Source organism: Myotis daubentonii, chromosome 5 (genome assembly GCF_963259705.1).
Source record: "Myotis daubentonii chromosome 5, mMyoDau2.1, whole genome shotgun sequence".
Taxonomy (NCBI): Eukaryota; Metazoa; Chordata; class Mammalia; order Chiroptera; family Vespertilionidae; genus Myotis; species Myotis daubentonii.
This window is the reverse complement of record NC_081844.1, coordinates 63,860,057-63,883,729: the sequence shown is the minus strand read 5'-3', so window position 1 is coordinate 63,883,729 and position 23,673 is coordinate 63,860,057. Positions and strand designations below refer to the sequence as shown.

General features: G+C 40.1%; 1 protein-coding gene across 1 annotated transcript in view; it reads right to left on the bottom strand.

The window, feature by feature from the left end:
- Window positions 1-23,673, bottom strand: part of SLC7A11 (solute carrier family 7 member 11) — a 239,333-nt gene that overhangs the window by 59,280 nt on the left and 156,380 nt on the right. Inside the window, exon 12 of the mRNA XM_059698019.1 lies at window positions 13,864-14,013. Within this exon, the coding sequence (XP_059554002.1) occupies window positions 13,864-14,013 (150 nt within the window). The remainder of the gene's footprint in view (window positions 1-13,863; window positions 14,014-23,673) is intronic.

Here is a 23,673-nt window from a genome sequence, read left to right as displayed (position 1 = left end):
TCATTTAGCAATGTCTCTAGACATATTAGCTTGTCACAATTTGCAGTAGTGGGGAGAGGGGGCAGGGGGATAGGTAGGAGTATTCTACTGACATCTAGTGGGTAGAGGCCAGTGAGGCTGTTTAACATTCCATAATGCCCAGGAGAGCTCCCTTCAACAAAGAATTTTCTGGTGCAAAATATCTCTAGTGCTGTGGTGTAGAAACTCTGAGACAGTGTTTACATTTGTAAGGGAGGTATATGTGTGTGTGTGTATACACACATACTGTAAATGCGTAGATAGATAGATAGATAGATAGATAGATAGATAGATAGATAGATCTAAATGATAATTAGAGCTGTTTATGTATTTGTGCGGTTTTTTACATGCATGGTATACTTTAAAAATTTGAAGGAAGAGAGAAAGGGAGAAAGGAAGGAAGGAAGGAAGGAAGGAAGGAAGGAAGGAAGGAAGGAAGGAAGGAAGGGATGAAGGAAGGGAGGGAGGTAGAGATTGGAGGGAGGGAAGGCAAAATCTTGAACAGGCCAATTGCAGAAAATAAATATAAATGTATATAATTATCTCCAAATATTTTAGGTATGAGTTCTTCCAGACTCTCAAAAAATGAATATTGTTGCCCTATATATAGCATTCCAAAATAAAAATATGTTAAGTACACCGACTTATTTTATTGAACAAAATAATCCTTATAAGAACATCTCACTTAACAAAAGATTGTATATTAATTTTACTTATGACTATTAATAAACATTTTAATAAATTTATAGCAAAGTAAATTTGGAGGTAGAAAGTCAAGCATGTTTTAATATTAGAAAAGTTATTAAATTTTACATCACATTAACTCAAAAAGTTAAGAGATTCTTAGATTGGGAAAATATTTAAGAAATTTTTAACATGATAAAAATATCTCAACGCAAATACCAAATCAAAACAATCAGTTTAATGTGATAAAAGCTCTAATAATTCACATTTAAATAACAAAGAACACAGAAAAAATGCATTGTTATTTAATTTTCACATTTCTAGAAACTGAAATTAGCCTAATAAGATTTTAAAATAAGAAATAAAAATTGGAGACTTTGTAGATCTTGCCCTGTTTATTCCACATTTTCCGTAAGCTTCTGGGCTGTATCCTCATTTATCTTTTATAGATGAGAGTCTCAGAATAATGAGAAGTTTTAGAAACTTAAATATCATTTTTATTACAAAGTAATATGTGTAAGAGATATAACCCCTATTTAATCCTTAAATTTAACTCGTATTCATTGTTACTCTTATCAAATTTTTCTTAATTACGTCCCTAACACTTTTAAGCAGGGGGGAGGTAAGATTCAGGATGGACCAAGAATGTAGGTTCCACACATTACTTGGTAACTTTTTAAGCTACAAGTCCAATCGTTAATTTTCAAGCAAGTAGAACATGTCCCCAACTCTAACCTACTGTATCAAAATGCTCCATAGCAGACTTCAAGCACCAAAATAGTACCGGTGGCAAGTCCATCCACATGGAGGCACGTGCCAATGAGACCTTCCTTTGGAGCCATGGATACGGGTTTAGCTTTTCCATGGTTGAAGTTGATTGGTTCAACAGCTGGCACATGGCTTGGTTTGGCACAAGTGAAAGGAAGGTTGAACACTGTGGAAGACATGCAGCCACTGTGTCTCTAACAACTTTGAGACCTGCAAGGAGGTTCTACGACCGACCACTGAGCTCTCAGAAATGACTAATAGGTATAATCGTTCCCACACAAATGATACTGACTTGTGTCTAGTTATTCTTGGTTGTAGAAAGTGGAAAATTTCTTTATAACATGAAATACCATATATCAGCTATCCAACTCAATGCTTAGTCAAAAGTAAAGATTCAAAATATTTGCTTATTTTTCTCTTCCCTTTTATGCCCTATTGTTACAAAAATTCCATTAAAACTTTTTTCTTCTAATTTCTAAATTATTCAAAGTATAATATAACCTTTTTCTTGCCTCAGAGAACTGAATATGGTAAAAACACATTTTTAAAAGCTGCTTTTCCATTGGGGAAAGTTTGTTGGATTATTTACAATATTTGTATTTACTTAAGTGAAAATTGTAATATTTAAATATTTACTCACCTATTAGTTAATGATGAAAAAACTGTATAACCTATTTTAGAAAACTCTTATTCTCCATTAGTAACTTTTAAAGTCTGGTGCTAATTACTGAATTTCCATCAGGGTTTATTCTTAAAATATTATTTTTATTTTATTTCTTGGCATCCTCAAAAATATGTATCTATCCTTTTTTCAAAATCTGATTTATAATACAGGAAGTTGGTTTGTTTTGTCCTAGACCCCAAGAAACGGTAAAAAGGAAAGAAACCTCTAAGTAAGAATGACATGTTAAAATTATAATATTTTAATGCAATAGCTGTTTCCCTTTCTGATTCTTACTCCCGAAGACCAAGAAAACATTGGGGTAAAAATAGACCAATACTTGTGAATTTTTATTCTCATTGTCATAGAAATTAGGGGGAAATTTTTTTTTAAATCGCCTGAGATTTATTGACTTCTAGTTTTGAATCATCTATTTGCTGGGGAATGTCCTACTTAAAAATGACTTCAAAATTGAAACATCAAGATATCTAAATATCCATGGCGAAGAATTTTTTTCTTTTCTAATCAATTTAAGTCAATCGGTGAATGACAGATTAGAATAGTTCAGCTAATTGTAGTCACACCACTGTTAGGATAGCTGGGAAAAGCAAAACAAAGCAAGCTCTTGATTTAAGACTCTCTCCTATCAGGACTGCCCACCGCAAGGACAAGCAAAGGTAGCCAACTTCTTGTTCAGGCCACATAATGGCCTTTCCTTTCTCTCTCTGGAAGGTTCTGAGTTAACATAAGTAAGCTACTACTCTTCTCATAGTTTGTAATATTCTCTTCTAAACAAATTATACTTATCCCTCTCTGTTTATTAGAAATCTAGGAATCCACAGATAGTCTTGGATTTTTCCCTTTGTACATTTTCAGATAAATCTGGTAAATATATATATATATATATATATATATATATATATATATATATATATATATATATATATATATATATAAAGAATATTGCCGGTATAACTCAACTCTGAAAAGTCAGTCCAAGATCCCTGGCACATACAATGAAGCTACTACAAAGAACATTGTAACTAAGTGGGATTGCTATCAGGGAAGAGTCTTCTCCATGTTTCTCACTCTTATATCCCTCACATGCTTGGGGCATGTTATGTGCCCAGTAATGATATTCAGAATGAAATAATCAATACTGTTTGGATAGAGGAACCCTTAAGGAACCTCTAAGTGTCCATAATTTGAGTGAATTTGTATGAATCATCAGTTTGTCTAAAGGTTCTTGATGTGTGTGGCTGGAGCATGATGAGGGATTCTCATTCTCATTTCATACATTGAGAAACAGGTAAAGGAAGTTGATCAGCTCCAGGTTACACAGCTAGTAATTGGCAGAGTAGGGTTTCAAATCCAGCTTCTGTATTTGCAATCCCTACCTCTTCAAAAAGTTGCCTGTTCTAGTCCTTTTGGCCAGATGTACCCTTCATTCACTCTTTTGATGAGTTGACATAAGACCACCTGAGCTTCTCTGGTGACACATACCTTACTTAACTTTGTATTTGCTATGTCTGTGCATCTCCCTTATCTCCTTTCCTAAATTATGAGTAAACTACTCATTTCAAAGACAACCTTTCACTGCTGTGTAACAAATTACTCCCAAACTTAGCAACTTAAAGCAACAAAATGTTTATCTTTCCCTTTTCAAGAAACACAGCGCAAGTTTGCAGCCAAGTCCTTTTCTCAGGCTGCCTTCAGGGGCCCAGTGACATCCCTTCATTTTGTACTGTCTCTCAATCCAAGCATATAGGGTTCTTGTTGATATAATTTGCCCAAGGACTCTATGGCCTTGTTAATCTCACTCTGTCAGACAAAAGCCACACCCATAAATCCCGAAGGGGCATTAGCGAGTTTTTAGCTTAGCAGTCTTGCACCAATATTCTGTCCTTCAGGGACTATACATATTTCTGCCTTACCCAGATATTTTTAATCGGCTTTATCATTCTTCTGGTAACCTCATTAATGAGTTGAATAAATCTTTGACTCATATTCTTGTCAAAGAACCAAGTTTTGAAAATTATACTTCCAAAATAGATTAAGTCTGAGAAAATAAGGTTTTTGTTATCATAATAATTTTGGTAGTGAGATTGCTATGTCACGGTTTCTTTTATTTTGAAATTATGTTTTTGTAAAGTGTGCAAATGGTACATAGGAATGACTGTGAGTATAAAACAGTACCTACCATCTGTATGATAAATAATATGATTTAATTAAACAGATAAATGGATGGCTAAGCAAGTTTCTCTCTTTTGCTTTACAAAATCTCATAAAATTCCTCATTGCAAAAAAAGTGGCTACACTGTATTCTTAGCTGAGTAGAACTGGCTTCTGCTGGAACCTTTAAGTATTTCATTTCCTGGAGTGTATAATAGTGGATTCAACTTTCCATGTGAGACAGCAAACGTAAATAAACGTTTTTCTTTGCTTTTAAAATTTTTAAATCCCCTTGTTTATATGGAGAGAGACTGTACTCAGAAATGAGAGAGCAAACCTCCAGATGGATTGCAGCCCCTCTCTATTTCGGGTGTGCAGAACATGGAAAACTATAACAAACTTTGATGTTAAACTTCTTAGAAGAGGTGACAGCTAGGAAAAAGCCTCTAGGCTCACTTTTATGGCATGTTTTGTGCATTGGAACACGAGCCTCTAAACAGGCTCTCCCCCTCGACAGCAATGATAGTGAAAGAAGTTACGTATTATGGAATTCATGTTGACAAATGGTAACTTGATGAAACATAGATCTCCCAAACAGAAGCTTTCTGCAGAATCAGTTTGGTTTATTTTCCTATCTTAATTCTAGAATGTGGAGATACCTAGTTACCATCATCTATATCGTTTATGTAACAGGTCTATTTTGTCTTCTGGTTCTTTTCTTGGACAAGCAGCTCCAAAAGCTCATTTCAGGAATTTAGAAAATGTCCAACATACCAACTGCTTTGACATCCTTTATGCCTGATTGCCCTTCAGTCATGTTCTAGCTTCAGAGTGCATCCGCCCTTTAATCCAGTGTAATAAATCATGAAATGGTTTTTCTCAGCGAGACAAAAGAGAAATTACTTGAAATGCTAGCTTGGCATTGAAGTGGGGGGGAAGGCTATGCGATTATCTAGAAGGCCTGTGCATTCCTTCTTCATTCCTTTCTACCCGAGGACACAATTATTATGCAGCACCGTCAGGTCTAGCATTGCATCGGGAGCAAGTTCAGAAAGCGCTGATTTATAAGGAGCAGTGTAGCTGGAATAAAAATTTCAGTAAGCAAAATGACTGAAAGGCTTTATTTTATTTTCCCTATTTCCTAAACTCAACTCTTTTCCTTGTTATGCTTAAGGTATATAATGATTAATACTCTCTTTTTACGTCTATCTACACTCCCACCCCAAACATGTAACTTTGTATTCAGTTGCTGTTTCATCTCTGAGGCAAGGGAATTTTAATATGTAGGCATATAAATCATGCCGGTGCCTGAGAAACGTAACGCAGAACATTAGGTCCTGTGTCCTGGGAGGGAAAGGCACAGCCTTTGAAGGGCACAATGTTCTTAGAGTCCCTAGCTAATGGGGAGAGGCCGAAGTCCTTATCTAGCCCTTCTTCCCTTTCCAGTACAAGTCAAGTGTACCGGGCTTTCCCTGAGACACATAACTTCAAATTTCATGATTTATATCCTCAAATACACAATCAAATAGAAAGTACCACAAGTTGGAATCCAAACAAGCAGAATGACTTGCAAATCTTGGGGCTGTGAGTGTGCCCTCTTTTCCCCTCACTGTCTTGGACCTTTCTTGTCTTCAAAACCACACGGTTTAAGGTGCAGAAGGATTTATTCGCTAGCAGAGCATGCCATATTCACAGTATGACTACTCTGGACTGAAAAATCAAAGTATTTTGTCTTGTCCTTAATGCAATCTGCTGAAAGGGACAGGCGGTAGAGCAGGTGTAGGTATTCATACAGTAGACACCGGCAGACTTCCTCTGCACACTAATTACAACACAAAATGTCAACAAGAAAAGAATGAAGGGCAGGGGATTGATATACCCAAGCATTAAAGACATTATGGTATTTAATCCTGGTAAGCTGGAGGGAGGCCGTCTGTGATCAGTCTACTGTACCACACTGAAGAAGAGTAACACCGGTGTGAACCATTCCATTCTCCTAACAAATCGTATTTCCTCCAGTATATCTTTTAATCCTTTCTGATAAGATTATCCCCAGATTCTCTGAAGTTTATTCTTCTCTTATAAAGAAGATCTGGATTAGGGATGTGGAGCACCATCCTCAAGTAGACTAACCATCTTCCCACAAAGGAAAGGACAAATTTAAAACATCCTTGTTAAGGTGTATTAGAAATGGTCTACTTAAATTATTTAGAAATATCCAGAATTATATGTGGAATGGTGATATTTTAATTTTAAAGTACATCTGTGAAATCTATAGTTATAAAACTTTTTCCATTTGCATTTCTAACTTTGACCATGAAACTTACCTATCAAAGAGCTACATCAAAGCTCTTTTATACTTAAGCTGTTTTTTAAAAATGAACTTTGATAAGCCAAGATTTAAGAAAATCATTCCCTTGCAATAAAAACATCGTAAAATGTCCTTATCCGATTTACTTTGTATATTATTACAGCTTTCAAGTTATATGCAAGCAAAAACTTTATCGTGTAGTTCTGAATCTTGTTGACAAACACCCAGCAGGCTGTCAAGGTTATTCTCTGGTAAATATGAAGGAAGAGATCTGAAATATGCAAACCACTGAAGTCAAGATAAATGAATGTTAGAATCATTGGGTCCAACCACCTTAATTTGCACAGAAAGTTTAAAATGGCAAAGGTACAGAGCATTTAAATATCACTCATTTTTAGCAAAGTCAGCACTGAAACAAAGGCAACCTCTCTCAGTATCTTGCAACAATGAATATACTGTATATGCTACAAGTCATTTTGATGTGATAGCAAGTATGTCATTCACATTATTATCTGAAGCAGGTATGCTGCTTCCTATTTCCCGTTGACTAATCCAAATGACACTGAATTACCTACTAATCTAAATGACAGGCATCCTCAACCACCTTGTCTGCATAGGAACACAACTGGATGTAAGCAGAGACTTACAAACATGGGGTAGTGTTGACGTTACTCAATCTATACACAGGAAGCTGGGAACGAGAGCAAACTGCATTGTTAACCCCGAAATACCAAGGCAAGTCATGCCAGGTAATTTTGCATGAAGGCCTGTAAGTCTTGTGACTGAGGTGAGGTTAGGGGAAACTGAGGCAAATAAAGACCGTTTTTTAGAACTGAGGACAGACTCAAATTATAAAGTTTCAGATCCTGTGATGAAAGGAGACTGTAGCACAGGGGTGGGCAAACGTTTCGACTCGAGGGCCACCATGGGTTCTTAAACTGGACCGGAGGGCCGGAACAAAAGCATGGATGGAGTGTTTTTGTGAACAATATAAATTCAAAGTAAACATCGTTACATAAAAGGGTACGGTCTTATTTTTCAATAGTTTTATTCATTTCAAACGGGCCCCGGCCCGCGGGCCGTAGCTTGCCCACGGCTGGTCTAGCATCTTTTAGTGCTTCAGGATGATTTTTCCACAATGACATGGAAGTGAAAAGTCACTAGGCGGTTCTGGAAGAAGGTAAAGTAACACTATTTAAGAGCTACTGTCAAATATTGTGCTAGATTGTTTACACTAAAACATCTCCTTGGCTCCTCACCAACAATTCTGTGAGGTAGATATCTTTACCTGAACGTGAGAGTGTAAGTTCCTTTGAGCAGGTTGCACATGGAATAGGATTTCAATATATATTTGTCAGCAGTAGGAAAGATTTATGCTCCTAGTCGAGCTCTCCAATAGAACGGTGGTGAAATGCACCATTTCTGGAGGCAGTCTACCTGGGTGCAATGTTGGTTCACCGGTGCATGACGATGGAGGAGTCCCTTCTTCTAAGCACTAGGCTCCTCCTCTGCAAGATGGAACCCATAGAGCTGTCCACAACGTTAAAAGCGGTAATGTGTGCACTGTGCCAGGCACACAGCGAGGTCTCAGCCCTTAGCTCTGGCTGGTAGTAGGACAAGTCTGTCCAGCAGAGGGCGCAGTACACCCATAAAAGCAGGGTTCCTTACGGTCCCCAAGGCCCAAACCCATAAAAGGCCAAAAAGAAGTGTTACATTGTAGGGAAAGACTATTACTTCTTGGAGGAAAAAAATTACTATGATTCTCAACAAAGAGTTTGGAGACCCTCAAAACTGAGAACAAGATCTGGAGACAAACTGCAAAGAGAAACAGTGGTATTGGGGAAGGCCAGCGACCCTGAGAGTGAGAAGAGTCCAAACCGAAAAAGCCAGAGTGAGTCAGCTGGGGAAGGGCTGCCTGCAAAATCTCTCCAGCTCATTCCAAACTTCTCTGGAGGGGAACTGAGGGGCTGAGTGAGGCAGGCAAATAATCTCTATCTATAAAAGCCTAAGTGACCATTCGACCATTCAACCGTTCAATGGGCGCCAGACACCGGGCTCACGGATGGTGAGCACCGCTGTGGCCGGCCTGAGCCTCTCCCGCCCTGCAGGCACTCCCCTTGCACACCCCTCCCCCATCTGGATCGGGACTGGGATCAGGACCAGCATCGGACTGACTGGGCGCGAGCCTGCTGCTGCTTCTCAGTCATGATGTGCGGAGACCACAGCAGAGCGGCAGCGAGCCTGCCGGGCCGTGGCATGGCGGGATGAGTGGGAGCAGCACGGTGCACGGCCAGGGCTCAGGCTCCTCCCCGGCCACCTGCCCTTCACACGTTACTACTTCCCTCCGGGGGGATGTTGGACTGCCAGTTTTGGCCCAATCCCCACAGGTCACACCGAGAAACCCCACCGGTGCATGAATCCGTGCACCAGGCCTCTAGTAATGATAATAATTAGCACCAACTTGGCAATCCTTACAAAAATTGCATGCATTACAAGGAAGCTGAGACACAGGATGGTTAAGTAAGTTTCTCAAGGTCTCAAGGTTAGAAGTGGTGAAGCTGAAATTCTTATCCATTATGAGTTTCTGTAAAGAAGTCTCCAATGATCCAAGTGTGTCCAGGATAAAAGGTGTGTTTGAATTTTTTCTGTCTATTTTTAATCACCCATCTAACCCATACACACCACCTTAGGTCACAGATGCTCTGATGTGTCCCCGTAAAAGAGTCGATAAAGAGTGCCATAGAGAAGAGAGATCGGGTTTTTACAATATCCTAAGCCAAATTTCTTTAAGTTCCTTCTACACAAGGATGCAGGAGGCAATCATCTACCTATGCGAGATCTTTTGTCCCTCCCCAAAATATTCAAAAGGGTTTTCATTTGTTGTTTTTGCACGATTATGCTTTGGAGTCCTGTTTAGAAAGTTCTTGAATGTAAACAAGAAAAAGGTTTGTTGGTGTTTATATCATTTACAGTTCAGTCAACAAAACAGTTATATACCTAGATCACTTATTTTTATTTTTTTAATTGATTTCAGAGAGGAAGGGAGAGGGTGAGAGATATAGAAACACCAATGATGAGAGGGAATCATTGCTCATCTGCCTCCTGTATGCCCCACACTGGGGATCGAGCCTGCAACCTGGGTATATGCCCTGACCGGGAATCAAACCATGACCTCCTGGTTCATAGGTCGAAGCTCAACCACTGAGCCACGCCGGCTGGGCAGTCACAATTTTCTTAGACAGGAATTTGACTGAACCCAATCATGGGAACAGGTTGAGCAGTCTCGGTGAACTGTTGCCGTCCTGTCTGAGGCTAGGACCTCAAGGCAGCAGGCAGTCAATCAGGATGGTAAGATGGATGTTAGGTTAGGGAGAGAGCAAGAAAACACTGGAGCCCACAAACACAAGCTAGAGCTCACGGTGACAAATGGATAGCCATGACTTGCTGCCCTGGAACCTGGCTGACCTGTGTGCTGCGTTGTGTGTCACCTGTAAGGCCTGCCGAAGGCTCCAGCCTCCCTAGCTGTCACTGACACTTCAAGCACCATTGGATTTGCTGTACACGTGGTCCAAATGGCAGAGCCGTTGGCACAGCAGCCAAACCTGCTGCAGGGCTCTGTCTAGTTCCGGGCCCCACTCAAGGCTGCAATGTAGTGAGTCACTCGATAACAGAGTCAGACACACACACACACACACACGAATGAATTGCAAATTGTTTTCAAAATCCAAAAATGCCTACTTGAGTGTTGTGCCTTTTTCTTAGTGGTTGGGTTATGTGCAGTCATTTGCCGTTCACCTGATCTCTCAGCGTACCCCCAACTGGATACCTAGAAATTTCACCAAGTTAGCAAACCATTTAGTTTTTGTGGGATTTACTTCTCATCGGCTGGCATTCAAGTACACCAGGCCCAAGCAGAAGTGTGTCATCCATGAAATGGATGAACGTACTGTCCTGTGGAAGGACACTGTGCCCAAGAGCCCTGTGGCACAGACGATAACACAGGGCTGAGGAGTGCATGTAACCCGGAAGTAGGAAAGTGTTTTGTTGGCATTGCCAGCTGAACACTGGTTTCTTCTTGTGGTCTTTGCGCAGGTCAGTAGCCACGTGCCAGGGAGCAGATAAATTATACGCACTTGGTTAGATACATAGATATGGATATAGATAGATATCCAACTATTTGTGATGGGGAACTCTTTATTATGGCCCTTGGGGAGCTGGTTAAGCAGTTGTCATTGCATTTGCTTCTGGAGCTTGAAGCCCACAAAGGAAGCAGTTGGGAAGGAAAGACATTAATGCGGTGGAGAGGAAGAGCAAGCTGGACTTCACAAGCCATGGGCTGGCGCCCAGGAGGACAGTTCTTCATGCCAGCCTGACCCTGGCGAGATGGGTGTCCTACAAAGGTGAGGGCCCTTCATCACGAAGCTGAGAACACGCACGTGGCCCGGCAGTCAGAGACATGGAAACGGGGTGGAGTGTGCAGCCCCACCACAGCCTCACACCAGTGAGACCAGACATCAGGCCGTGACATGTGTGAGACACAAAAAGGCGGCTGCTGCGCTTCCCGCTTCCAAATCGCCCACAAGAATCTCTCCCGTTCTCACCCTAACCAGAACAAACAGGAAAGAAAACTTGAGGAAATTAATTCACTCTTGCCAAGGTGACACACCACAAAGCCAGCACGGTATCATTAAAACTCTACTCTGAAGAAAGTGTCAGAGCAATTATAATAAGGTTTCTGATGCTGATTCTAGGGGAGAGGACAGAAATGAGGCGAGCTAATTCCATTACAAAGGGAGTGGGGGAAGGATGAAACGGGCAGGTCAGGAAGAGAGACAAAAAGGGAACAAGGATTCAAAAGATGTTGTAACACCAGTTCAAAGTAGTTTCTACACGACTAAATATGGCCTGAGAGAAAGAGTAAGGAATGTTTGCTCTCTAGACGCTCAAATATACAGGGTGTTCCCCCAAAAAATGTATACACACTGTAACAGCTGATAGCTCAACTTTTAAAATGAAATGTATTTTAATATACACTGCCTTTATAATTATTCAAAGTATGCATATACATTTTTGGGAACACCCTATATTTCTGATCCACCTGAGTAAGACAGCGTTCTCACAGGTGATGCGCTAACTCTATGTACCTTTGCCAACTGTCGTAGGTTTTAATAGCAAGTTTATAATTAGGGCACACAATGTTCTTCTCATATAAAGTTCCCTGCAAGCATGCCTCAGAGGATTTTCTTTAGCCAGAGCACTAGCTGGGTGCAAACCCTTCTATACTAAACAGATGATTTCATACCTACACCAGTAATCCCGCTAAAATGAGGATCCACGAGATAGTAGGAAACCCGGCTAAAGCAATTGGTCCACAGGCTCACTAGCTCTAGGCTAAACCTGCCCTGATTACTGTAGGACTTGCAATACAAAGAGAACTGCCAGCAGGTGAGGAGGTGTGGAGTTCCCAAAATAGCATTTCTGAGCACAGTGCTTTGACCCATTTTTAATATCTCCTTACCAACTTGGAAGAGACAGCCTGTGTGATCAGTATGGAAGGGGACGACATGAAGGAGCAAATTTTATTATCTACAAAGTCACAGAAGCAAAACCAATTTAGGCATGCTACTTAGAAAATACAAAGTGCAGGGTCTAAAAGTTTTTCAGCCGAAATCCGGTTCAAAGACTAGAAATACTGACATTCTAAAGGAGAAATAAAACAACTAATGAGAAAATATACATTTTGGCAGGTCATTTCAATTAACCCTAAAATCTGGCAATGAAAATGACATTTTTCACTCATGATTCCTCATGCCTTAGATGTAGAAGGAACAGTGACAATTTGGTGGGCTACCTTTAAGGCCACCTAAGGAGTGAGTTATGGGTCTCAGAGCCTTTCATCCTGAGTTTAACATGCAGATAAAACATAGGTCCTACCAAACTTATAGCCAATCATTCCAGCTGTTTAACCTCATCACCTTGGTCAATGGTTAGCCAATGGACATTATCCTCAAAGTGATTTGCAAAGCAAAGGCACTACTTTGCGGGGTGGGGTCAGTCTTCTTCAAACTCATCAAACTGATTTAAAAGACAGTGTCAAGTCCAACTTGTCCTTCCCTGTCATCATACTGGAGCACCTTGCTCAACAAACAGCACTGGTAAAAGAGCATTTAACAATCTGCTTCACATACACCTCTTCTCCAGCCAAACTGCACCCATAAAGTTAAAACAGAACATCTTTGGAGTCTCAACAAACACAAACTGAATATTTTATGATTTGTGCAGTAGTTACAGTGTGCTGCCTTTTCTTAATTAGCATATATATGGAAGCCTTTCTTTCGTGGCGTGTTGTTATTGTTGCAGTAATTCAATAAAAGTATCCTAAACATTTACATTGCGGAGCATTTTTATGATTTACACCAACAGAACAGCATACATGGTGGGGTACATCTGCTTTCAAAGTCATCGCTTTATGTCTCATTCCCATATCCCTTTTAAGAATGACAGATACTGTCGTTTGGGGGCCTGTCTTTACTCCTTATTCTTTCTGCCTATGAATTTCATTCTTACACACACTCTTCCCTGTGATGATCCATTCAATTCGTTCAATGGGAGCATTATTTTTTTCCCCGAAGTCTCTCACAACAGAGTAAAGAATTCTTCTCTTAATCTACTCCATTGGATTTCTGTTATTAAAAAAATAAATAAACATGTTCCTCTGTTTGGTCACTAACTAGACTCACACTCAGTCTTTTCAAAATGAGTCATGAACAGTCACAAGCACGAGTCTTCCACCGAGAAACTAAGTAAACGTTGAAAGGGACGTCACTATAATTTCTTATATTGTGTTATCCTCCTGAACCATTTCCAACCTCCAGTCAATGGAATAGGGGTCGGTTGAACAAAGCGATCATGTAAAACATCTCCCTGGGCCCGGCCCTCAGGCTCTTCCCCTTTGTGTTATTACACCCAGTTGTGACATGACAGCGTCAGAGCAGTCTGCTTTACCTCAAAACTCAAGGCTCCAAGACGTCTTCACTTGGAATAGCTGTTATATGCATGTGTTTGCCTGGGCTTTTAATCTGCCCTTATTTCTACTCTTTCTCCTGTAAAAGAAGCAACTAGCAACTTACAGAAATTTTAAAAAGATCTTTTAGAGCTTAAAGCATCAAAATTGTGAACTTCGAATAAGAGGTGTGGGAGAGACATTCTACTAAATCTTAAGATGCAGTCTGATGATCAGCAAACATACCTGAAGTCGAAGACGGTGGAAGATGGTGGTTGGTCTGGCCTGGGCCACTGGTTGACTGCAAGTGGAGTGAGAGGCGCTGGTGAGTACAGCTTCCCTGGCACCCACAGTTACTGTTTCCCAACCGATTCTGAGGGAATCTTGCAGAGATAGCTACAAGAGAAAAGACTAGTATTATTTTAATATCAAGGTATTATAAAAATTGAATTAAGACCTGAATTAAGGGGGCTGGGGATAGGGACATCCTTCCCCCAGCTAGAAATTTCAGAAAGAAAAAATGATGGGGAGCACGTGGGGAACGGGAGAGGGACAGCGGGGCTGGAACCCAACAGCAGCAATGTGGTTCAGATCAGCATGACTGTCAGAGAACCTGGGCGGTCGACAAGAACACCAGGGATCAGAGGTGGAAGTGCAAACATCGTTTCCAGAAAGGTCATTTTAAAGGCGGCAAAAGAGAGTGAGACATCAGGTGAAATAACAACAACAATCACCATCATAATAACTGCTGACACTGGACACTGCTTCAAATGTGTCAAGAACAAAGACTTATATAGCTTATCTCTCATACGCAAGCCTTTCCGATGAGATGGAGACAATTATTATCCTCTTTTTAAGATGAGAAACTTGAGGGAGAGTGTCTTGAGTTATTTGCCTATGGTTTCCACAGGGGGGAAAAAAAAAGTGGTGTGCTGAGCTTTGAAATGGGGTATTCTAGATGCAGGCTGTGCCCTCAAACGCTGCAGAGTCCCTGGCAGGTACGAGGGGAGGCCAGAATTTCTATTTCCAGGACCCCCACCATAAGTGTGCAAACACTGTTTTTGATATAATTTCTACCGTTTCTTAGATAGACCTCCTTGACTGCATTTACCTAGTCCAGTGGTTCTCAACCTTCCTAATGCCGCGACCCTTTAATACACTTCCTCATGTTGTGGTGACCCCCAATTTCATTGTTACAAATTGAACATAATTAAAGCATAGTGATTAATCACAAAAACAATATGTAATTATATATGTGTTTTCCGATGGTCTTAGGCGACCCCTGTGAAAGGGTCTTTCGACCCCCAAAGGGGTCGCGACCCACAGGTTGAGAACCGCTGACCTAGTCAGCTGTGAGAAAACATGGTTGGGTAACAGAAGATACAACTTAATCATTGTGGTCAACAATTCTACTGGCTATTCTTTCACTTCATCATTCATTCACTTACTCATTTATTCAATTTACCCTGTTCGTACCCTGGATGGGATAATCCACAAGCACTTTCAGGTCCAAATGCCCAACTCCTTCTCATCAGTTCACAATAGTATAAACTTTCACTCCCCAGCCCCTAACTCAGGAAGGCCAAAAGAAGCTGAGTCCAGAATTCCTCCACTGCTCCAATATTGCTATATCTTCAGGAGTTCTTTGTGTTCATAGTGAAAATATTTCGGTACAAAAACAAGAGGCACTGTTCTTTTGGAACTGATATTATTAAGTATTTAAGAAAAAAATTTTATAACATTGTTGGAGTACCAAGTTGCTTCACATAAACATAATACCTGTACTCAAAAACATTTGAATTTTTTCAGCGTCTATTGCAAATGAAGTTCAATCGAATAAGTATTAATGCATAAAGGGGGAAAAAGCACAATTCTCTAAGTGAACTGACAATTCCGCAAATGTTACATGCCATTCAGACCTGGTTTTATATAAAACACATTCACAAAGAGTTAAACACTCCTCCTGTGAAGAGTATACATATTCCCACATGGCTCCACCTCCTAACATGGACTGGTCAGTGACCTAAGTGAATCTAGTTATAAGGATGTGAAATTTTTATTGCTGTTGTACCAGCAGGTGACTTGGTTGATCTGACATGGAAATAAATCTGCAGTCTACCTCCTCATGTTCTTCACACCAGCTAATTGTGAAGATGCAGAGTAAATGAAAGGTGTCTCAAATCTGCATGGGTAGTCCTGAACACCTACTTCCTGACTGATTCCACCAATTACGCCCTGGGCTCCTGGATGGATTGTTAAAATGTACTGGAGTCTTGAATCCATCGAAGTGTTTTGAATTCAGGCAGGAGAGCCCTGCTGCTAGTGTTCCATGCTTTCTCCCAACGTGCTAGCTCCCTGGGGAGCTGGCACACGTAGCTGCTCCACATCTCAGAAAGAGAGTAGCAGGTGCCAGACTTGAAATTGCTGCTGGGATTACAACGAATTCCCAAACCGCGGCACAGCAGAAGCAAACAGCTAGTCTCGGCCTCGTATACTAAGATGGCAAAATGAGATTGAAGAGATCGAAACATTTACACTGCAGCATCCTTTGCAGCAACTGTTGGGTAATGTTGATGAGACATGACATTAAAGGGATTTAGCTATAATAGTGACTGCGGAGAAAGGTAAAGACTTGTGAGGAGGACAAAGAAAATGAGATGGCTGATAATTTTGGAAAGTTTTGTAAACAGATTGAACTAGAAAGTCATTCTTTATTACGGACTGCCATATGGTTTCGTTATTTCTGCACTGTTTGTGTTCAAAATAGGCTGTAATGTGCACAGAGGCAGCTACTCCAACTACGTTTTGTTCATCTCTGTGTACCACTAGGATCTCAATGCTGCATTTGATACATACTGAAACTGGTAACAATGTAAGTCATCATCTTGAACCTAGCTAGGCTAGAATTTAAGTAATAGGCCAAATCCAAAAGTGGCCAGGTGGCTATTTTAAAAATTACAAACTTATATTTCTGACATTACAAAGGGACTAATCAGTCACGGGATAGTATTATGGATGAGCCCTTGAAAGGGATTTTCCATCCTCTGCCCTTCAAGAAAGCATTCAGCAGCACTTAAGCATTCAGTACCATCCCAAGCAGATGAGAATCTATTCTTTGCCTACAGAACTCCAGGGAAGTATAAGGCACAGCCTTCCTCAGTAAATCATGCCCTTAATAATATTACCCTATATTAAACTTGTATGAATGAATTTATTGACTAATTGACAATATGTCAATGGGAGAATTTAATCTTAAATGTATTCAAAACGCAGCAGACTTTGAAGATACTATCAAAAGCTAGACGTCTTCTGGGTGTGTTAAAAATTCAGTCAAAACTTTAAAAAGTTAATAGAAAAAGTCCAAGGCTCCCTCGATGGATTATTTGAGGGTTGCTATTACAACGCTTGAAAATCAGAAATAGTGCGGAAAAATTAAACTCTGGTTAAGGTCCATTAATTATAATGCAATGCCTCAGCCAAACAACAGCTTGGCCTTAAATCAATACTCAATTAAATACTTCCTGCAGTTCTATCCATTAATTGCTCTGCAGCTCAGAAAATAACATTCTGACTGCTTGCAGAAAGGTAATCAACACTGGGGTATGAAACTTAACGTTGGGCTCCTTTGTGATTATCTTCCTTCAACCAGAACAATTAACTTCTTCAGTGACTTACACTCCATTCCTTTCAAATCCACTCAAAACTATTGAACATTGAAGACAATAACAGGCAATTGGTATTTTTTTATTGTGAAATATTTAGTTTGTCTTGAAGAACAAGCACCACACTATAGCATTTCCTTCTTCATAATGAAAAGTATCACCATTTTTATGCTAGATCTCAGTTGTAGACATACGAACTGGGAACTCTGGCTGCCTATACACTATTGGATGGAAAATATTTAAGGGGCAACATCTCCTAGCTGCTGCTGGCAAAGGAACATTTAAGGTCGAAATAGGAAATGCTATCTTGCCCTGCAATGAGGAATCACCTTTCAGTTCAGCTCTTAAGTACAAAGAAACTCAGCCTGACAGAGGAGATTTACAATGAGCCTCCCACAGATGCATCACCCAGAATGCTGATTGTGTAGCAGGACAAATACAGAAGCAGAGAAGGAGAGGTGGGATTTAGGCTGTTGGCTTCAGAAAGAGCTGCAATACCCAGGCCCTCGGAGAAATGCCCACCAGGACTAAAGGATAAAGGCAAGAGAACAAAATTGAGGGAAACAACACAAATATAAGCACCATGCAGGCAGGAATACCAAAGGTTGGCAGGTGTGATGACTACGAATTTATCAAGTAAGGTTTTGAAATGAATAGCTCAGCCGTACACAGCCTGTGGGGAGCTACGGCAGGAGGGACATGAGCTGGAAGACAGAAACAAAGCAGATGGAAGAGGTGCCCTTCCCTTCCCTTGGAGGCTCTTGCCTTAGTGTGGATGGTTTGCAAGTATGTGTTCACAGTGTTTGTCATGTTTTTTATTTATAACAACTTTGATATTTATCCATTAAGACTCAGATGCACAGAAATATAATTTTCTGCATTTCTCCCCACTGCAGTCAACTTGTTCTCTGAGCCTTCTTTTTTAAATGTAATGTGGGCTATAGAACTGAGAGCAACAGATAAACAAAAACTCATAGACACAGACAACAGTATTGTGGTTACCAGAGGGAAGGGAAGGGGGAATTAAAGAGGGTCAAATATATGATAAAGGAAGATTTGGATGGTGGGCACGCAATGCAATATATAAATGATGTATACAGAAATGTACACTTGACACCTACATAATTTTACTAACCAATGTCACCCCAATCAATTTAATAAAAACTTAAAAACAAAAGAAATGATCACTTGTCAAGTTTCCATGTAATACCAAAGAAGAATATCCACAATTATCTGAAAAGACTATTAAAGTTTTAAAGGCCTAAATCCCTTTTAAACATCTGCCAAAGGAGTCTAGACTTTCTTCATATACATCAACCAAAACAGCCTATCATAGCAGCAATGCAGAAGAAAATATGAAAATCCAGCCATTAAGCCAGACATTAGACAAATTTGAAAAATGTAAAACAATGTCACTTTTCTCACATTTTTTTGAAAAGTTATTTTTCATAAAATATAATGTTTATACTAACATAATGAGATAATTCTTTTTAAATAAATTAATAAACTCCTTTTTAAAAAATGTAATGTAGTCCTGGCTGGTGTGGCTCAGTTGGTTAAACGTCACCCCATACATGAAAAGGTTGTGGGTTCGAGTGCCGCTCAGGGCATATACTTAGGTTTCCGGTTCAATCCCCATTCGGGGAGAATATGCAAGGCAACCAATCGATGTTTCTCTCTCACATCCCTGTTTCTCTCTCTCTCAAAATCAATAAGCATATCCTCAGGTGAGGCTTAAAAAAATGTAATGCAGACTTCCAGTTTCGCATGTAAGAAGTATGGGAGCCGCTATTCTGTTCTGACAAGAAATGAAAAGCTGAACAAACTGAAAAATCAACAATTCTTCTTAGATCTCTAAGAGGAAGGATGTCACAGAGCAAAATACTGCCAGAAATTCACTGACAGGTGACTACAGAGATTCACTACTTACAGAACAGAAACCCAGGCGCTGACATCTCTGGAGGAGCCGGTGCTGGGTATGGAAACGTGAGCTGTGGCTGAGGAATTGCAGGAGGCTCAGTGTGGCCATGTTTGAGAGAGAAAACCTCTAGGGTACCCAGTCGTTGGTGAAACCCTACACTCCTGTGAGTTTGACCTTCTGGAAGTCTACCAGGTTCTCACAGAGAAGATCCGAGAAACATCCCCTCCTGCTTCTTGAGACAATAAGCTAAATTGAAAGGCCTGCCCTCAGGAGAAGCTATTTAACCAGATCCTAATCTGCTGGGGTTTCTCCGTTTAATTAACTTGGGGCAGTGGTCGGCAAACTCATTAGTCAACAGAGCCAAATATCAACAGTACAACGATTGAAATTTCTTTTGAGAGCCAAATTTTTTAAACTTAAACTATGTAGGTAGGTACATTGTTATTAACTTAATTAGGGTACTCCTAAGGCTTAGGAAGAGCCACACTCAAGGGGCCAAAGAGCCGCATGTGGCTCGCGAGCCGCAGTTTGCCGACCACGGATTGGGGGAAGGGAGATACCCAACTCCAGCCCACTCTAGCCATCCATCGGTCCCACCTGAGGGGCGTGGAGAGAGGGGGCTGAACTGAGAAGCACGTGAAGCTCATAATCCAGGGGCAGAGTCTCCCAAGAGCCTGAGACCTAATCAAAGGGCTAGCATGCTTCCCCTCCACCACAGCTCCCCCACATTACTGAAGGCCTATTACTGTAATTCCTTTATACCTGGTACATCTAGTTTGGCTACCAAAAAAGTAAATTACAAGACATACAGCAAGGCAAAAGCACACTTTGAAGAGACAGAGCACGCATTAGAAGCGGACACAGCGGGAATATTGGAATTACTCTGTTAATCTTTTGTGACCACCTTTGTTCTCTGTATCCACAGCTGATGTTAGTATTCCCATCTGGCTTTTGCATACAATGAAGAAACTGTGCTCAGTCAGGCCTCTAGCCTGCCCTTCATATCTACGCACCTTCCTTACTCCTTATCTCAACACCCCATGCCTCCTAGGGTCTCCCAATCTTTTTTGCAATCCCACAGTCTCTATTAGGCATGAAGCAACTTTGTTCTCCACACCAGGTCTTGCAGAATGCTGGGACACAGCAAGATGCTATCTCAAACCCTCTTTCTGCCAGAAAAGGCAAACCCTTCATATTAAATCCTCTGGTCGTCCCATTTGGGGAGCATTACGAAGCCTTGCCTTGAAATGGGAGTGCAGAGCATGCTCCCTCCTCCTGAAATGACGGGAGCTATGAGAGTAGGCTCCCCTATGGGACCTCAAAGCACTCTTACCTCTCTGGCTCCAAAGCTTTCCCCTCTGAGGAAGGGCTTTCACCTGATTCAAGTCATCCTTCCTCTGTCAGAGTTTGTAATAAAAACGTTATGTTCAATCCACACTTTTTCCCTAATGCTTAAAGACAACTTCTTAGAATTTTAAAACTTTTTAATTGGGTTTTTGTGTGTGTGTGATTATGAAGTGAACTTCAAGAGCCCATTTTAAAGTGAGAAGGGTTGACCTTGACTATTTCGCCCTCTGCCATCAGCTACAGCAATCCTAATGTGGTAATGCACCGAGGCTGTGGAAGATAATCTTGCTAAGTTCGTGCGTGTATTTTCCATTTTACACTCATAACATTTAAGAAATGACATTACTGAACCTCACCCAAGACCACAGTTAGGGACAAAACCAGAAACTGAAGCCAGATGGTTTGCATCCAATGTGTAGAGGATTAGCCACATACAAGAAAGTAAATAAAAAGAAATCCCATATCAAAATATTACCGATATATGTACAAGTTCATTTACCAATGGCTAATTTCATGTGTAGTAAAATTTATAATTTTAATTCTGATTGAGATTTCAATCATCTTTCAGTCACCCTCAGAAAATTCTAGATTAGAAGGCCTTTGCTATACAATTATCTATTATTTCTGGACACAGAGTACTTTCCTAGATAAAGAATTGTACCAGAATGCACAAAACGGGGGAAGTACATATTATTATAGCATGTTGTCTCCACCAGGTGTATTTCTCTTTTGGTGTGTCACATGTTTCATAAGAGCTAATGTTCGTAAAAGTTAAGCTTTTTTTATGGCTAAAATTGTGTTTTCATTTTTATATGTATTGTTTCTCTCTGTAATTATCTGAACAACTCATAAATACATATAATGCATCACATCATGATCCTTAAACTCAATGGAGAAATAAACTATCATAGTCCCAACATTTTCTGGAAATGCAATACTTGTTAATAGGTTCATTATGACAAGTAATAAAAAAAATTCAAAATTTGAAGCTTGGATTGTAATGAACATTAGAAGAGATTTCTACTCTAAAATATAATCATATTTTCTTTTCTGTATGCCAAAAAAAGAACTTTTAGGAAAAAGAAAGATGTATTTATTTATTATATGATTACTATCATGCTATTATTTATACTTCATGTATTAAATTCCAGAACTATTTAGTATATTTTAAATTATAAAAGTTAACATTTTCTTGATTTAACCTCATTTCTATTTGAGATGTATATTAGCATGCAATCGTTTATTCACTTATTTGCATACCATGTATTAAATCAGTAAGAGGATTTATCCTATACATGTAATATTTAAAAATACATAACACTAAAATTAAATATGAGTAAATGTGGGAGAAAAAAACAAAGGAAAAACTGGTTTGGGTTTTGTAGGATTGTACTCCCATCACATCCCCAGTGTCATTGTCCACTTGGAAAAAAACAAAAATTCAACTATTTCAACTGGAGGAATTTAATACATTTCGAGATAAGCTACAACAGAGTTAGAAGGGCTGGAGTAGCCAGAAGGGAAAAGGAAAGGTCCTCAGTGGTCAGTATCTGCAGTTCGCCGCCATCCCAGGCTACAGGAGCCGAAGGGGAAATGGTGTTACCTGCAGGAGGGTCAGCGCCGGACTGGGCTGGAGCTGGAGTAGTGCCCGCCGGAGCAGTCCTCTGCAGCTAGTACTGTGGACCACTCACTGCTGCAGCTGCCTTGCAGGAATCCCAGGCCGTTCTGTTGCTAGTGCAGGAGTCCTGGGTTCCAAAGTTCCCAGAAAGTATCCCTGGGACAGACACAGGGAGAGAGCACCATGCTACCAGGGCTGCTAAAGCTCAACTACTTTGCTGCTGTACTGACAACCCAGAAAACATGTGCCGCTGTTGCTGGGAACAGACTGCAGGAGTGAGGAGGACCCCAGGTGCTCACCATCACCCTGGGCCTGCTGTGGAAGGCTCCGATGAAGGTTCCACCCTCCCCCCACCAAAAGGTGTGAGTTTGGGCATTTGCCTTCCTCTTGCATTCTAATCACCTGCTATTACCGGCCTCTGTCAGAGTCTTACACCAGCCAGCTGCCAAAGAAATCTCAGGAAAGCAGTTTTCAGGCCTCCAGCCCCCTGTGACAGAAGATGAGAAGTATTGCTGAGAACAAATATGCAAATGACCCTGTCTGACCTCTGACGTCATTGCCAATTGGCAGTCTCTTTCCCTGACATCAGTCTTTGATAGTCTTCAAAGATTCCTTACACTGTTTTCTGTTATTTCTCTTCCGCTCATTTTGAAAGTAGAAAATATATTTCTAGCCAGGCAGGTGTGGTGCAGTGTTTGAGCAGGGGGTCCTATGAACCAGGAGATCACGGTTGGATTCCTGGTCAAGGTAAGTGCTGGGATTGCAGGCACATCCCCAGTAGAGGACATGCAGGAGGCAGCCAATCAATGTTTCTCCTTCATCATTGATGTTTCTATCTCTCTCCCTCTCCCTTCCTCTCTAAAATCAATAGAAATATTATTTAAAAATAGATATTTATATTATTTTACTAATTTCCATAAAACTTAGTCATGATATACATTTTATATGGTTCTAGATCTTGTTACAAAATATTTTAATTTTTTTATAAGTGTTTATTGGTGATTTTTCTCTCACCAACTGTTTTTGTCAGTTGTATCAAAGTTGTACTGACTCCACAAATCATGTAAAGAACTGTTTCATGTTTTTGTATTCTCTGAAAGAATGTGTACATTATTGGTGTTATTTTTCTTAAATATTTTTGAATAATTTACCAGGTAAGCCATATAAGCTGTGTCTTAAAATAAGCATGAACTCTCAAGAAATAAAGAAAATAATTGATAGGGAGTAAATATCAAAGCAGAAGTACCATAATGAATACTCTGTAAATTTCTTCTCCCAACCAACTACCTATAATAAGGCAAAACACAATAGAAGTCATTTTTCTTTCATCTTCTTACTAGAAGGAAGCAGAAATAACCATTTGTTAATGACAAGAAGGTAAATAATTTAGTTTACTTTAGCTGATGGAAACATAGACTCCTTCACCCTATAGTGAATATAGGAAATAGGATATCTTCACATGACTGTTAATTCGGTCTATTTACTCGTTACTTAATGTGAGGTTGCTA